The sequence below is a fragment of the Dufourea novaeangliae genome, unplaced genomic scaffold, assembly GCF_001272555.1.
Source record: "Dufourea novaeangliae isolate 0120121106 unplaced genomic scaffold, ASM127255v1 scaffold170, whole genome shotgun sequence".
NCBI lineage: Eukaryota > Metazoa > Arthropoda > Insecta > Hymenoptera > Halictidae > Dufourea > Dufourea novaeangliae.
In genome coordinates, this window is record NW_015374081.1 from 276,372 (window position 1) to 290,980 (window position 14,609).

Consider the following 14,609-nt stretch of genomic DNA (forward strand, 5'->3'; position numbering starts at 1 on the left):
TAGTTCACAAATTCACCGTTCTCATAACGTAGAGGGTAGCAGAAAATCCCTGACTTTTTACACTATCGGTATTTCAGAACATGAGACTCGAAGTCCCATAAGATGATAGGTCTATCCTATACCTAGTCGGTGACTGTACATTATAATTTGACAGATGTATATTTAAATTGAATTTCGCGCGTTTACTTTTTTAAACTTAAAGGAACCCAGTATATCAATTGACTAACGTAGTTTAAATTCGTTTTGAATTGAACGCTAAACTTGACAGTACTTACATACTTTTGTACGTATGTACATATAAATACACTTTAATGTAAAAGATTGTACTATAATATATTTGAAATACATTACTTACTTTCCAGCATACATACCAATCAAGAAGTATATCGTAGAAGCAATTATAAAGTAACACTAATGCAATAAGGAAAAGGTAATCAAACAGTCTACAATGTTTTTTCCGCTTTTCAAATTTTCCTCTTGATAGAGGAAAATCGATATTGATGAATGAAGTAGTTACTTAAATTATGTTAGTTCTTATTATACTTATGCAATGTATTGCGAAGTAATTTTTTATACGCTGACTATTATTAGGTTATGAATCTCATACATACATGTATTCATATACGCATTCAATAAATGTTTGAAAACATTTAACTATAATTTTATGCAATTCTTTTTGTTCTATTAGAACGATGATCCAAACTAGTTGTGATCCTACAATTGAAAAACATTTTAAAGGCCATGAAAGTGCTATCACAAGCTTATGTTTTCATCCGGAGACAACTCAACTTATATCAAGTAGTTTGGATAAGACTATAATATTATGGAACCTTACACAGTCTGTAAGGGCTTACAGATTTCTAGGACATAAAGATGCTATTAATGATGTTAGTTACGCACCATCTGGCGAAGCCATAGCTAGTGCCTCTAGAGATAGGTCTGTCAGAATTTGGGTCCCTAAAGTAACAGGTCAATGTATAGATTTCAAAGCACATTCAGGAGCCATTAGATCAGTAGAATTCAGCCCTGATGGGAAGAAGGTACTAGTACATAAGATAAAAGTATAGTGAATTGTATATTAATTTTATTCTTATAGATTATTTAAATTTCTATACACATTGGTATACAGTTACTTACCGCATCCGATGATAAAAGCATAAAATTATGGATGGTGTGTCAAAGAAGATTTCTCATGTCTTTTGTGAATCACAAAAGTTGGGTCAGACGTGCTACATTTTCTAACGATGGTAGGCTCATTGTTTCCTGCAGTGATGATAAGACAATAAAATTATGGGACATTGCTAGTGGACAGTGTATTAAAACACTATTTGATATTAAAGGTATGAAATGTTCATCCGTTTAAAATTTGTTGATTTTTCAAGTTTTTGTTAAAAACTACACTCAGTTTTGAATTATGGTAATAATTTCATTCTTATTTCATTCTTATTTTCTTTTCTTCTTTATTAGCTTATAACACATATGTGGAATTTCATCCAAGTGGCTCTGTCATTGGATCCGCAAATATGGCTGGTTGTGTAAAATTATACGATCTGCGATCTTTTTCATTGTATCAGCATTATGCAACTCACAAAGGTCCTGTCAATATGATAAAATTTCATCCTAATGGAAATTTCATGTTGACTGCTTCTAGTGACTCCACAATGAAGGTAGAATGTACTTTTTTTTTTAATTTTATAAATTTCGTTGCATTTTGTATATTTAGAATCTTCAAATAGGTTTTAGATTTGTTAGAAGGTCGTCCAATTTATACATTGAAAGGGCATGCAAATGATACGAGCGTCACATCGATAACATTCTCCTCCGGCGGTGAATTCTTTGCTTCCGGTGGAGCCGATCGACAATTATTAATGTGGAAAACTAATTTCGATAAGGACGATATTGCTCGTAGAATTCCACGACAATTAATTTCATCTGTTAGAGAAGTAAAAACCAATACTAAAGACGAAAATATGCACATGGATAATGATATAGTTGCAGTGCAGGAAGTAAAAGAAGTAATAGTTATTATAAAACTTCATACACTGATACAAAATGTTTCATAAATCGTATTTTATTTATAATTTATAATATATTATCTATTTTAGTTATTGCACGAAGAGTTTAGTACCACGGAATTACAAAACAATAGAAGTCATTGCAAAGCACCTGATGTTGAAATTTTAGGAAGAAAACTAGAACAAGAAGTAGTTAATCTAAAAACACAAGAAATTCCCGAACAAGGTCGTATTGTAAATATATCTCGTTTGTGTAAAGATTTCTCTAATGCACAAGTATCTGTGCATTCAAGCAATATAGTAGATGCGCTTAATGAGCAAGTACAGTCTCTACGTGATACTGTTACTGTTTTAGAACAACGTTTAACAGTATTGGAAGAAGAATTGAAAAAATAAATTTTTATAATTTACTTATAAATTTGCACAATCATTACATTTTTCATGTAAACAGTAAGTATTTTTAAGATTCATATTTGAAATGAAGTCAACATTTTTTTGAAAGTCATCTATGAACCCCTTCCTTCCTTTCTTTGAGTTCTATAGAAGCATGCACTTTTATCATCCAATGTATGGTACCAGCATAGATGTCGCAAGCCAATAACATTTATCAAAGTAAAAATTAGATACATTAAATGATATTTAAATTATTTATAGAACGTTATGTAAATAACAACAAATGAAAGTAGAGATTTAATTATGTGTTATGTAAGTTGAAAGTTCATATTTCTATAGTGTGTGGTATTTGAAAAGTTTCTGCGATGATCACCATCATTTTGACACTATACTCAAAGGGACAGTACAAATTCATGAAACTACTGAAATTTTTAATATTTTTTATATATAATTTGAAAACTCACACGATGCTTATATACAGGATTGTGTTTAATTTGATAATTCTAAAAACAATTATTTCTTCAGTTCTAATAGTTGGCATACCTTTCCAGTTTTCTTAATAACTTGTAATACTTCATCGGAAGAAAGCGTGGATGTTACTAATACCTTTCTACCTTTTAAATCAATCTCTACATTATCAACACCTGTGAATAAATTTAAGTGACAGTATAATACAAGTATTACCCAAACCAATACTTTAGTTACTCAAATGATTTAGAAGTTTCGACTGTTACATGTAAATGAAAAAAATATGAGTAAACAATTATATTTTGAAATGAAAAAGGAATTTAAATAATATATATTAACTTATACATACCTTGCTTTTTATTGAGTACATTTGTTACAGCATTGGCACATCCTTCACATGTCATTTCTACATGAAATTCGTATACCTGAAATTGAAAAAATGTTTAACTTTATATAATCGTAATTCATATTTTGTTGTTATATCCTATTGTATGCTTTATTACCTGTGATGCCATCTTGGTAACCGGATATATACCGATATATATGTTTATATATTTATCGAGTTGACGTTGTTGACGTGGCAGCTTGGAAGTACTGTGTGATGAGTGCGAGAAAGTAATTTTAATTGAATAAAAAATAACTCTTATCTTGGCATTAAAACGATAAAGCACAGTTATTGGATACACAGAGAGTATTCTTTAGTTCGTTCACTTGCAGTCGAAACATAGTATGGAAGTAACTAATATTATATCCCTGGAAGATATACTGTAAAATAATACGTACAAACGAAAAGGTTAATGTATGAATCCGATTACATATTTCCTCGAAATGAAACATTTTCCTATATACTTATATATTTAGATATTCGAACAAAGAGGTTTCGAGACAAAGAAAATAATTTTATAGGAACAATTACAACAAATGTATATAATTCGTTATTAGGTGTTAAATAATTCGTTGTATACATTTCATAGTAATTTTATTCAAATCTTTCATGTATATACACATTGTACGGTCATAATTTTTTTTAATCTAGAATTTCTTATGTAGCGTAAAGATAAAATGTTTTCCTTCAAGATAGACTTACTGAACTAATTTTTTACTGTTTTTGCGAAATTGAACTTAAGTACAAGTTGTTTGGTGGTATGTTCACGTATGAAATGCGTATGCTGCATACGCATTATAATATATTAGACAAATTAGTACATAGCTTCGATAAATCCATGAAATTATACTTCATAAACAATTTTTTAAATTAGCAATTGGATTGTATAATCTATGTACTAATAATTCTACTGCAAATTAAAGAAATGTGATAATTGCGTTAAATGAATGAATTATATTTTATTGGCTACATATTTAAAAAGGGAAATCATAGTAATCTGTTCAATATTGTAATAAAAATATTTGTGATTTTTATGTATTTTTATGTCATTGCGTTATTATGTACATCTTCTTACACGAGTATTGTTCATAACACATTCATATATTTATCTCTAGTGTGGTTTTGCACATTCAGTCATATTGCCCTATGATATCATGTGATCATGAGTACATATGTATTTCTTGCATTCTAATCACTATTCAATACATCCTGGAATACAATGTTTCATTTAAACATAACACAGAATTATACTTACTTTGTTTCACTTTCAATTGATTGTAATGTTACGTTTAAGTTGTTGTTGGCTGAATAAACCATGTACGCGTATGAAGATGTTTAGTGAATTTAATAGTTATCTGATTATACTGAGACTAGGTTGATACGCCTGAAATTTAATTTCATAAGATAAACTTTCATTGGGATATTATTTATATCAATGTTTCATTCTAGTAGTATGTTTTGCAGTTTATAGGAAAAGGAATGCACTAATATTACAGAGACTTCTTCTAGCAAAGTTACATATAAAAGACAGTTAGTTTGCATGTACATGGTGTAAAAAAAGTATGTCATGGTCCACACAGATGATTTTGTACCCCTGGATCAGTGGAGATCTGTTAAGAAAATGTATAAAAAATTGTGAGCAAATTCGATATCGATGTATTATTACAAGACTATTCCCAGTAGCCGGCAATGTTTACATCCTGTCTGTATGTGACAGGGGTGAGATATTACATATATGGCTCGTGACAATGAGCCAAACACATTCGAGACTGATAAATCAGCATATGAGCCATGCAATATCTCACCTTTGTAGTCGATGACCATGTGGGTCACGTATAGCCGGGACGTCAACATTACCGGTTTTTAGAAATAGTCTTGTAATAATACATCGATCTCGAATGTGCTAAAAATTTGTTATATGCACATTTTCTTAACAGATATTCACCGATCTAGAAGTATAGAATTACCTGTGCGAACCATGACATATACTTTTTTTTACACCTTATACATTTACATACTTATTCATTTTTACAAGTAATATCATGTAAGTACATATACTTAAGTGATGTTCATGATAATTAATTATCATAAGAAATGTTATTTACTACAGTCTTAAAATATTCTTCTGATCACTCTAATAGAATACAGACAAAGGCCGCGATTTCCCAATTGCAATGGTAAGTACGAGCAAATATACCTGAACATGCAAAACGGGACAATTGTGAAAACCATGATTTGAATCTCAACAATGTTTTGAAATCATTTTCATGTACGCTTCTATCGACTTTGAGAATCCATGTTTCTTGCAAACTTTTCTTTTACATAAGATCGGAAAAATTAGAAGCAGTCGATATGTGAAAATATATTATTTGTTTAAGTGGAATAATACACATTTTTAATAGCCTATCAAGATAATAAGTCCAGCTTAAGACTCTGTGTTTTCTTTTAGAATAATACGACAGGAATACTTCATTTCTAAAGGACTAATTGGGTTATAGCCTGATAGCTGAGTAATTGTGAATCCACCGTCAAAGAAAGCAGTAAGTATTCTGAATGGCTCTACCACCAGACAATGATGAACTTTGTTGTTCCACAATGTTGTTTTGTTGTTCCAGTCTTTCCAGGGATTCTATACGTGTTCTTATAGAACCTCCGTATGTGCGCGCCTATATTATTAAAAAACACAATTATTTATTTTAGAATTCCTTCAGCAACATAACTATAATTTTTCTTAAATTTTCTGGGATTTACAAAATATATTTTGCAATAATGAGTATGCTACTTTTATCCATAATTGGTTGGTATTATTTCAAAGTTGAAGTTTGTGTCGAAAAAAGATTAGAAAATAATAATGTACTTGTCATATACAGAAAACCAGAAACTTTAAGAATATCTTTTATAGAAAAGCGAGCTCCTTGCCCCACGGTCATACTTTTCAAGAGCACCATTGTCTCTTGTGTTATCCAAAAAGTCTTCAACACTAAGAGTTGTCACACATTTGACATGAGGCATATTACATTTTCAATAATTAGACCTGCTAAAATACTAGTTACATGTATACTTTTATTTTGTTACATTGTATTAAGTTTCCACATTCGGATTTAAATTAACGAATTTGCACACGTAATGGAAAACAATAAGACAAAAATCTTATGAAGAGAAAAGGAGAAGACTGTAATGAAAATAACAAGAAAATAATTGTTCTTAAAATAATAATATGTAGTCTAAATAAGCGAAATTCGTATAAGTTTATTTTAAACTGAGGTCAATTATAATTACAATCATTTCAAAATAAATTATTCGCAGAATAACTAAAAACATATGTGTATGAGATTATGTTTAAATATATAAAACGTGAAGCATTGTGTAGTCAAGATTGAAAAAAAATAATACAATCAAATATTAAAAAGTACATCACATATATTTATAAACTACAAAACTTATTAAGTAATTAATACTTGCTATTATGGACAATCAAAAAAACATGAAAACATATAAATGATATGTTAATGATATCAAAATTTACATTTTAAACAAAGAAATAATAATGTTCGAATACTTACAAAATAATCCGAATATGGCACTACATGAACTACTAAGGAACTGATGAAACCTTTGTAAACACACGAATATTAATTTAGTACGTATTTTCAGCCGCACGAAAAATGGGTGCATCACTTTAATTGGTTATTTACTCACTGTCTGTAGATTAGACTTCAGACTGTGGGTGTTGGCCACTCGCGTTCACTCAAGAGGAGTTAGACTTCCACTGTTGACTCTTACTTCTCTGGGCTCCGGGGCTGCTGGAGGTCTTCTTTCTTGCGATTGTTGTTGATTTGTTACAGGCACATTATGATGTCCTGATCGTATTGCATGATTTGCCACAACATATTCTGTTAGAGTTACATCCGCAGTTCCACCAGATTCAAGAGGTATGGCGTTTTGACGGAAGTGTTCGAGCATGTTGTATATGGCAGGAAAAGAAAGGTGGAGTACTCGACAGTGACCTTGATCGCTTAACGTCATACGCAAATGCTGCAATATAGATTAGAAGAATTTTTATAAAACTGCTGCCATATTTAAGACGATTTAACACATTCGAGACCGATGACCCAGCATATCAGTCTTGCAATATCTCACCAGTCTAACCGATTACTAGTCACATACAAGACAATACATAAACATTGCCTGTTTCTGGAGATAGTGCTGTAATAATGCATCGGTCTCAAATCTATTAACTAAACAGTAATTTTACCTTCGCTCTGCCTTGAAAATTAACTGTTAATACAAATTCTCCTTTCCTTGTTCCACTTTGTCGAACAAGAAATACACCATGACCATAAGCAGCACTGTGTAAAACCAGATGTGCTGCGTCCGATCTAGAAAGAGTTCCATGGAACCATGGATATTCTCTTAAACTGCTTGATAAGTCTGTGTCCCCTTCGTTTGTAGGTACTGTAACAAGATTTTATTTTACCTAGTCTACAAACTGCACTGTAATAAATGCTTCTTAGAGAAAACTAAATCATACTCTGTTCAATATCTTGTTGTGAGGAACATAATTCCATATTACTGTTACTTCTTGTACGAAGCCTTAGAGGTATTTCTGGGGGATTGTTAGATGCCTCGTCTCCATGTTCATGGACTGCGGATCGGGAACTTTTACTGGCAGAGTTAGCCCTCAATCTATCATTTTCGTTATTAATACCTAGCGAACCATGCATTAAAGACTCTGTAGTAGCATCAGTACCAGAACTCGGATTAATAGAATTATGTTGTACCGTTCGCATACAATACTTAATGGTGGCCAACCATGATCTCATGTCATTCAAATTGTGAGCTTCTATGACAAATTCCACAAGGTTTGTCTTCAACACAAATGTATTCTCGTGATCTGGCATTTCCAATGCAGTCGTTTCTCTAGCTTCGGTTATTGCGGAACAAAATACACCGCTACGCGGTTTTACAGCTTTTGGAGGAGAATAAAGTTCTAACATGTATCCACCGATGGCTTTTATCAAGGCCAGCCTAGACTTTTCCCATTTTTGAGTACCATCGGTATTTTCTCCCATTAAGGAATTAACAATACCTTCTTTCCTACATTCTACTACAATCTTTGAAAGTTTAGCTTTCGAATGTTTTTCTTTACGATGTTCACTATGAGATAATTCCACCTCATCGCTTTGTTGTTTATGAAAGAAACTTTTACCCTTCTTGAGTCCTTTAAAGGACAATCGTCGGAAAAACGGTTTATGAACAGGTTTTGGCGATATTGCATCACCATCATGTTCTGAGTAATCACTGAATTCTTCGTGAGATGATGCACGAATAGGAGCATTATTGTTCTGACTGGTAATATTAACATCTCTATCATTAGGGACTGTCTGTCTAGTATCATAGATAGATGGTGATCTGTAAAACATAATCAAATAAATTATGATTTTAAATGCTCTACTTTGACATAACTCATAATTTTGTTTCGTATTAGGATACACGTATTAGATTTTTTTGTAAAAAGTAATACTTATCTAATAAAAAAAAAAGCATTAAAAATCGCATATAATTTTTTACTAGAATACGAGAGAAGAGTAGAAATGATAGAGAGAATGTATTTTTTATAGATTACAGCAGACCTGACTGTACGACGCAAGTATTCAGTTTCAAAATGTTCGCAGAAGCTTTCGACGAATTTCCTTAAAAAGTCGCGATGAGAGAGATTCGATCTGGCGCATTCGGGTAGATTTAAACTGACATAGGTACACAAAGCTTTGGCAAAATCGGAAGCCGAAGTGCGGGCGTGTCTCTCACAGAATTCTATCCAACCAGGTGCAGCTTCGGGCGACACGGCAACCGCCGGCACCGTTGTTGTTGTCGGCGTAGCCGTCGTCGTCGCTGTTACCGTTGCCCCTGCCGTCGTAGTCGTTGTTGTCGTTGATATTACTGTGCTTATTATTGGTGTCGGCGTAGTTACGGTATATAAACTCATTACCTGCGTCTGCTCTCGCGAAGGGGGCTAAAGACCTCCCCCCTGTCACTACACAGCTACGCAAAATTCTTTACAAGACCGCGAATCTCTGCATACAGAAAGCACACAATCGCATACACCAATAGGTACATCTATTTACGAATCTCTATTACGCTTCTGCGTGTCAGCTGTACAGCGGAACAAGTGTAAACAAGATAGCGTACGAACAAATTCTGTTATTCTTTCTATGAAATTATTGACATCGATGATAAAATCATCGAACGCACTTGCTTTTGAAACAAGACGAACAGATATTATTTCCATTAGAGTAGGATGAATCGGTGAGAAACAATTATTAACGATTTTAACGAATTGCAAATGATTGCAATATACTGTTGTTGGCACAATATTTCCCCGTGCCTTTCAGTGACGATTAGGATATCTGCACAAGAGGAAACGATGCCGACGATTGTCGCTTTTCTAATTCTGTCCGAAAAACATACTGCCGTACACAAATAGAAGATTCAAAGAAGTAGCCTGCCTGATACTTTCTCACTTACACAAAGGTACATTCTCACACTTACGACTCACTGTCTGTATAAGACCGCATGTTTTTCGGCCAGAATTAGAAGAGTACCGATCGTCGTCGCCATTCGCTTACTTATACAGCAGCAGCCGCAATATTTACATACTCAACACTGCTCAACACAGCCATGATCATAGATGAGGTATAGGGATAGACCAATTCAACTTACGGGGTTTCATGTTCCACGAGAACTATAGTACCGACGTCTTAAAATTCCAATTAACGGTCTCCACATTACAAAAATGGTGAATTTGGCAAGTATATTTTATTTACCCATCCAAATTGTGTTGATATAGCCACTAGCCACTTACAGTCTTGCCAAATCTGAAGAATGCAAAGATGTTTTTCTTATTGTGAGAAATTTGCCCGAAAATTCAGAATGAAGTTATTTTCAATGAACGTTACTTTAAACGGATTTGGGAACTTGAAAGTTTTAAAAATCTAAGGAGGTACTTATGTATTTAGTCATTATTTTTTCATACTGCAACCGTAGCTTACAGTTTTCTTTCTATAATATATATTTAGTGAGATTTTGACATTTTCGACAGCAACTAATAAGTTGCTGCTATGTTCGCCATCATTTTCCGCCTTTGTTTTATATTACCAAATGCGAGACTGAAGAAATAAAGAATGAGTCCCGAGCCCTAGAATTACGAATTCCTTTCAGTTCTAAATGGTTATACACGGTTGTCTGACTGCATACGAACTTGTCGTGTGGTGTGTGTAACGAGTGCTATCCCGAATGCACTGGAATGGACCAAGCTCTAAAAAATATGATCTCGTACAACAGCGTCCTCCAGTTCAGTCCAGCTTGTCTCTTTAGTCTTTAGAGACAAAAGTCGTCCCCCATTATCGTCCACTTTTATTATGGCCATGGCGTAGAGACGCGAGACTAATACGATTACCAATACGATTGTTTGTCGCGGAAAGAATCGTACCGTCTTTTATTGATCTTCGATTTTTGCAGCAATTGATAACCGCGTGTTTATAGCTCTTATGATGATATCATCGTTCTATAATCTGCACATATAGAATGTAGATTTTGAGCTGTCATTGCGGAGGGGCAATTTATGAAATACATGAAAGATGGAAAAGAAAATATTTGCGGGAAATTATAATCATTGCATTGTTGTTACTCGTATGTATGAATAATTAATATGCGCGTTGAGTGTGACGTTCTGAGCTACCTTCACTTAGAGACCCTTTAATTAGAATCACGGAATCATGTCTTATCATGTCTATGAAGTTAAACATACCGCTATACGCTATACTACACCGCCATTTATAACACCTTTGTCTAAAAATGGCGGCACCAATCAAAATCGGGGACGAGATTTCGTAACTCTGATTCCTCTGATTAGACGGTCTCTAGTTCACTCTAAAGGTAGAACCCGCCGTCACAACAAAACCACGTGTCTTTTGCAGAGACTCATTTTATTCTGACGGATTCAATTTTTTACGTGAGCAGACAGAAATACAGTTACTATTATATCTCTATCTTGACCTGCCAACTGCTGGATAGTTTCACGGAATTGTAAGGATAAACTATCCTGGATAGCATTGCGATTGTATACATACATATATTGTTGCATGCTAAAAAGATTCGTAACGCTATCTACAAAAAACATCTGAAATACTGGGTAATTTTTTAGAAATGAGTATTTAATTGGGTCATCGCAAAAAATCGGTTGCACCATTTACGGTATTACCCAGGTATTAGTAGTTATATAGTTACAGTTAGTTATATGTACATAGTTGTTCACCCTACAGCCTACAGTAGGATTTCTACACTTGCCTCACGGGGTGCAAGCAAGTTATGCTATTTTTTGAAACATCTAGGAAGTAGGAGTTGGGTGAACAACTCCAGTAATGCCCGCTCAACTGTCGTATCACCGATCATATTTGGTATCATTTCCATTGGAAAAACCTCAGCAATTTTATCAAAATAATCCCATAATTATAAAATAAAAGGATATGTAAATTTTATTATTTTTATTTTGGTGACTCATGAGTACCTATACATAAAGATTCTTTGATTACGCGTTACAGTATTTAGTTACAAATAATGCGGACGTTTGTCTGTGAGAACAGTTCAGGAATTGGTGGGGATAATTTCACGATACTTAAGTAAAAATGCAACAATTAAGCGGGCATTATTATTGTACATATATATTTCGTTCGACGGTGTAAATCGCGATCATTTGAAAACCAAAGCATGAAGGTCCATAAAGTAAATATTATTTTGTTGTATCTTTTATTTAGAAAATTTTTATGTAGGTAGATCTAACATATACTTTGAATGCGTGAATTTTTTAAAGATGTATTATTGTTTGAGCATTTTCGTTACCTTTCTATGTAACGTGTTACACACACAAGTATGTACACATCCACATGAAGGTTGTGTATTCTATACACAATTTTCTATAACTTTCCATACAAGTGAAAAGTGTAAATGTCGACGAAGAATTGTAAAAGATTGTTTAAATCCTAAAAATCATGTAACAAGGTATATTTGTCGTTTCATTTTTCTTTTTTTAATTGTGAAAAACAATCTAAAACTAAAACTGGTACAATTGTGTCACTTTTAACATTGCATGAATTATTTTTCAACGGCTAGTACACATAATGTTAACCACCAGTTATTTAATTGTCCAAATTATAAATCTCAAACTACTTAGCGTTTTTCTTTCTTTTAATTTAATTCAATTCTTGTAATATAATGTAAGAATTAAATGATTTAATTCTTGTTGTTTTCAATTAATTTGTGTATAATATGTCGTAAACTGGTTTTGGAAGATAATCACTACATAAAGCCTGTATCCTTTCTGTACGTGAAACTGGTGTATACCTTCTCATTGGGAAAGTTTTTGTTATGCCATCTGTTAAAGCTCTAGTTACCGGTGTTAAATCTGCTTCTGGACCTTGGGTATACTTCTCTAGAGCTAACATTTCCTTTTGAAATAATTCTTGACCATATTCTTTGCGAGTTTGAGGATCTAACTGAGTCCACATGTCTCTAGCTTGTTCAAGTAATGCGCTATTATCTTTTAACCACGCATTTCCAGACACATATTCACCAGTTTCAATAATAACTACATCTACACCCCATCTTCTCATTTCCATTCTAAGGCAGGTTCCCCAAGCTTCGACTGCAGCCTATTACATGTGTAAAGCATTCTTTTATAATCTCACTGAATCATACAATATAATAATAACATAAGAAAATAATTCACCTTAAGGGCGCAGTAAATGCCCCGAACTGGACTTGGTATACGAGCTAAGAGACTGCTGACTAATACAACACGACCTTTCGATCTTCTAATTAGTGGTAGAAAAACCTTGAAATAAAAATATTATTTGCTTATTAATATGTTTCATATTTTCTGTGCTGAAGTATAATTAGTAAGATTACCTGAGTTAATCTAGCAATACCAATGAAATTAATATCTATACTGCGTTTCAATACAGGGGGTGGTACCCACTCGCATTCTCCTAATGTTACCCAAGCTGCAGCGTGTACCAATGCCCATAGACCTAATGTAAAATGTATGCAACAAAATTTGAGAAGCTGTTGTATATAACAAACAAACCGTTAAATGCTCAAGAGTAGCTGTAATTTTATAGACCTGGTGCACCATCCGGCAAATTCTCATTAACATAAAGAAAAGTTGAATGGATATCGTGTTCACTGGTAATATCTAACTGTAATACATGTAACCTGCCAGAAGCTTCATGCTTTAATTTTTGCATTGCTTCTTCATATTCTTCTTTATTTGAAAATCCAGCAAATACTGTAAATCCCTTAAAAATATACATATATGTGATCGTACAAGTATACATAGTATATGTAGGTAGTGATATTAATTCTAGTAATAGTATATGATATACATCTTACCAGTTCATCTAATTGTTTACTTAAATTGTATCCAACTCTCGAATCACATCCCGTAACAAGAACTGCCTTTCCAGCAGCAGTTACCTAACACCATTTACATGTCTATGCATTAATAAGAACTTATATCACTTCTGTATTTATCATAGAATTAGAAAATTATGTTTAAAGGCAAAACACAAAATTCTTACTATGCTATGCCTTATCTCAATTGATATTTATGATCAATAAAGAAATGTACTTTTATGTAGTTAAAAATTAGTCATAGTGAAATTGACACGATTTATTTTAATAACTATAGTGGTTTTAAACGAACATAGTAACACTGTTTATTGTAATTTTATTTGAATTACTTATGGAAGTAAAGTGTGTAATTTAAACAACATACCTTCAGATTGTGATAAAAGAGAGTAGATCCTATGGATACAACCAACAATAAGAGAAATAGCACAAAACTAGACGTCTGCGATATACCTAATGTATTCAGTACAGTTGCTAAGATGACTGCAACAGCGTGTGAACATGCAACTGGAAGAAAACACCTTTCAGCTAATTCCCATGTTTGACTGTCATCTGGTTCTTTGTTGCCACTTGATAAAGGCATTTCTGATTGAGGTTTATCAATATTCCAAACAAATTAAATCAGTTCCATTCGGATCAGATTTGTGGCTCAGCTAAGAGCCCTAACTGAGCTAACTCTGAGCTAACTTTAAATTTAAAACAGTATCTAGTTTCGTTGATCTAAATTTAACTGCAGTGCTGTGTCTTTAAGTCCAGAGATCCTAGTAAAAGCGTATATCGTACCACAATATTCTTCTTAAATAATTTGTTAAACATTTCATGTGCAAATCAAAGTTAACATTTTAAAAGATGTCTATATATATATATATATATGCTTCTTTAAC

The 14,609-nt window shown here is 33.0% G+C and overlaps 4 protein-coding genes across 4 annotated transcripts; 1 reads left to right on the forward strand and 3 right to left on the reverse strand.

Annotated features, from left to right (window-relative positions):
• The first annotated feature begins 689 nt into the window (after window positions 1-689).
• On the forward strand, window positions 690-2,411 carry LOC107190702 (POC1 centriolar protein homolog A-like). Its single transcript, XM_015579550.1, has 5 exons — window positions 690-1,040; window positions 1,130-1,340; window positions 1,468-1,667; window positions 1,737-2,015; window positions 2,106-2,411. Exons 1-5 carry the CDS (start codon window positions 693-695, stop codon window positions 2,409-2,411), a joined length of 1,344 nt encoding a protein of 447 aa, XP_015435036.1. The 5' UTR covers window positions 690-692.
• Window positions 2,412-2,841: 430 nt separating this feature from the next.
• On the reverse strand, window positions 2,842-3,448 carry LOC107190701 (copper transport protein ATOX1 homolog). The gene is made up of 3 exons (XM_015579549.1): window positions 3,380-3,448; window positions 3,226-3,301; window positions 2,842-3,052 (listed from the first exon to the last, which is right to left on the reverse strand). Exons 1-3 carry the CDS (start codon window positions 3,389-3,391, stop codon window positions 2,922-2,924), a joined length of 219 nt encoding a protein of 72 aa, XP_015435035.1. The 5' UTR covers window positions 3,392-3,448; the 3' UTR covers window positions 2,842-2,921.
• Window positions 3,449-5,789: 2,341 nt separating this feature from the next.
• Window positions 5,790-9,413, reverse strand: LOC107190679 (SH2B adapter protein 1). The gene is made up of 5 exons (XM_015579527.1): window positions 8,895-9,413; window positions 7,793-8,673; window positions 7,517-7,716; window positions 7,045-7,296; window positions 5,790-5,927 (listed from the first exon to the last, which is right to left on the reverse strand). The coding sequence occupies exons 1-5, from the start codon at window positions 9,245-9,247 to the stop codon at window positions 5,790-5,792; spliced, it is 1,824 nt and encodes a 607-aa protein (XP_015435013.1). The 5' UTR covers window positions 9,248-9,413.
• A 3,156-nt stretch (window positions 9,414-12,569) lies between these two features.
• LOC107190693 (D-beta-hydroxybutyrate dehydrogenase, mitochondrial) lies at window positions 12,570-14,403 on the reverse strand. The gene is made up of 6 exons (XM_015579542.1): window positions 14,093-14,403; window positions 13,708-13,791; window positions 13,439-13,613; window positions 13,225-13,346; window positions 13,046-13,150; window positions 12,570-12,968 (listed from the first exon to the last, which is right to left on the reverse strand). The coding sequence occupies exons 1-6, from the start codon at window positions 14,306-14,308 to the stop codon at window positions 12,570-12,572; spliced, it is 1,101 nt and encodes a 366-aa protein (XP_015435028.1). The 5' UTR covers window positions 14,309-14,403.
• Between the last annotated feature and the right edge of the window lie 206 nt (window positions 14,404-14,609).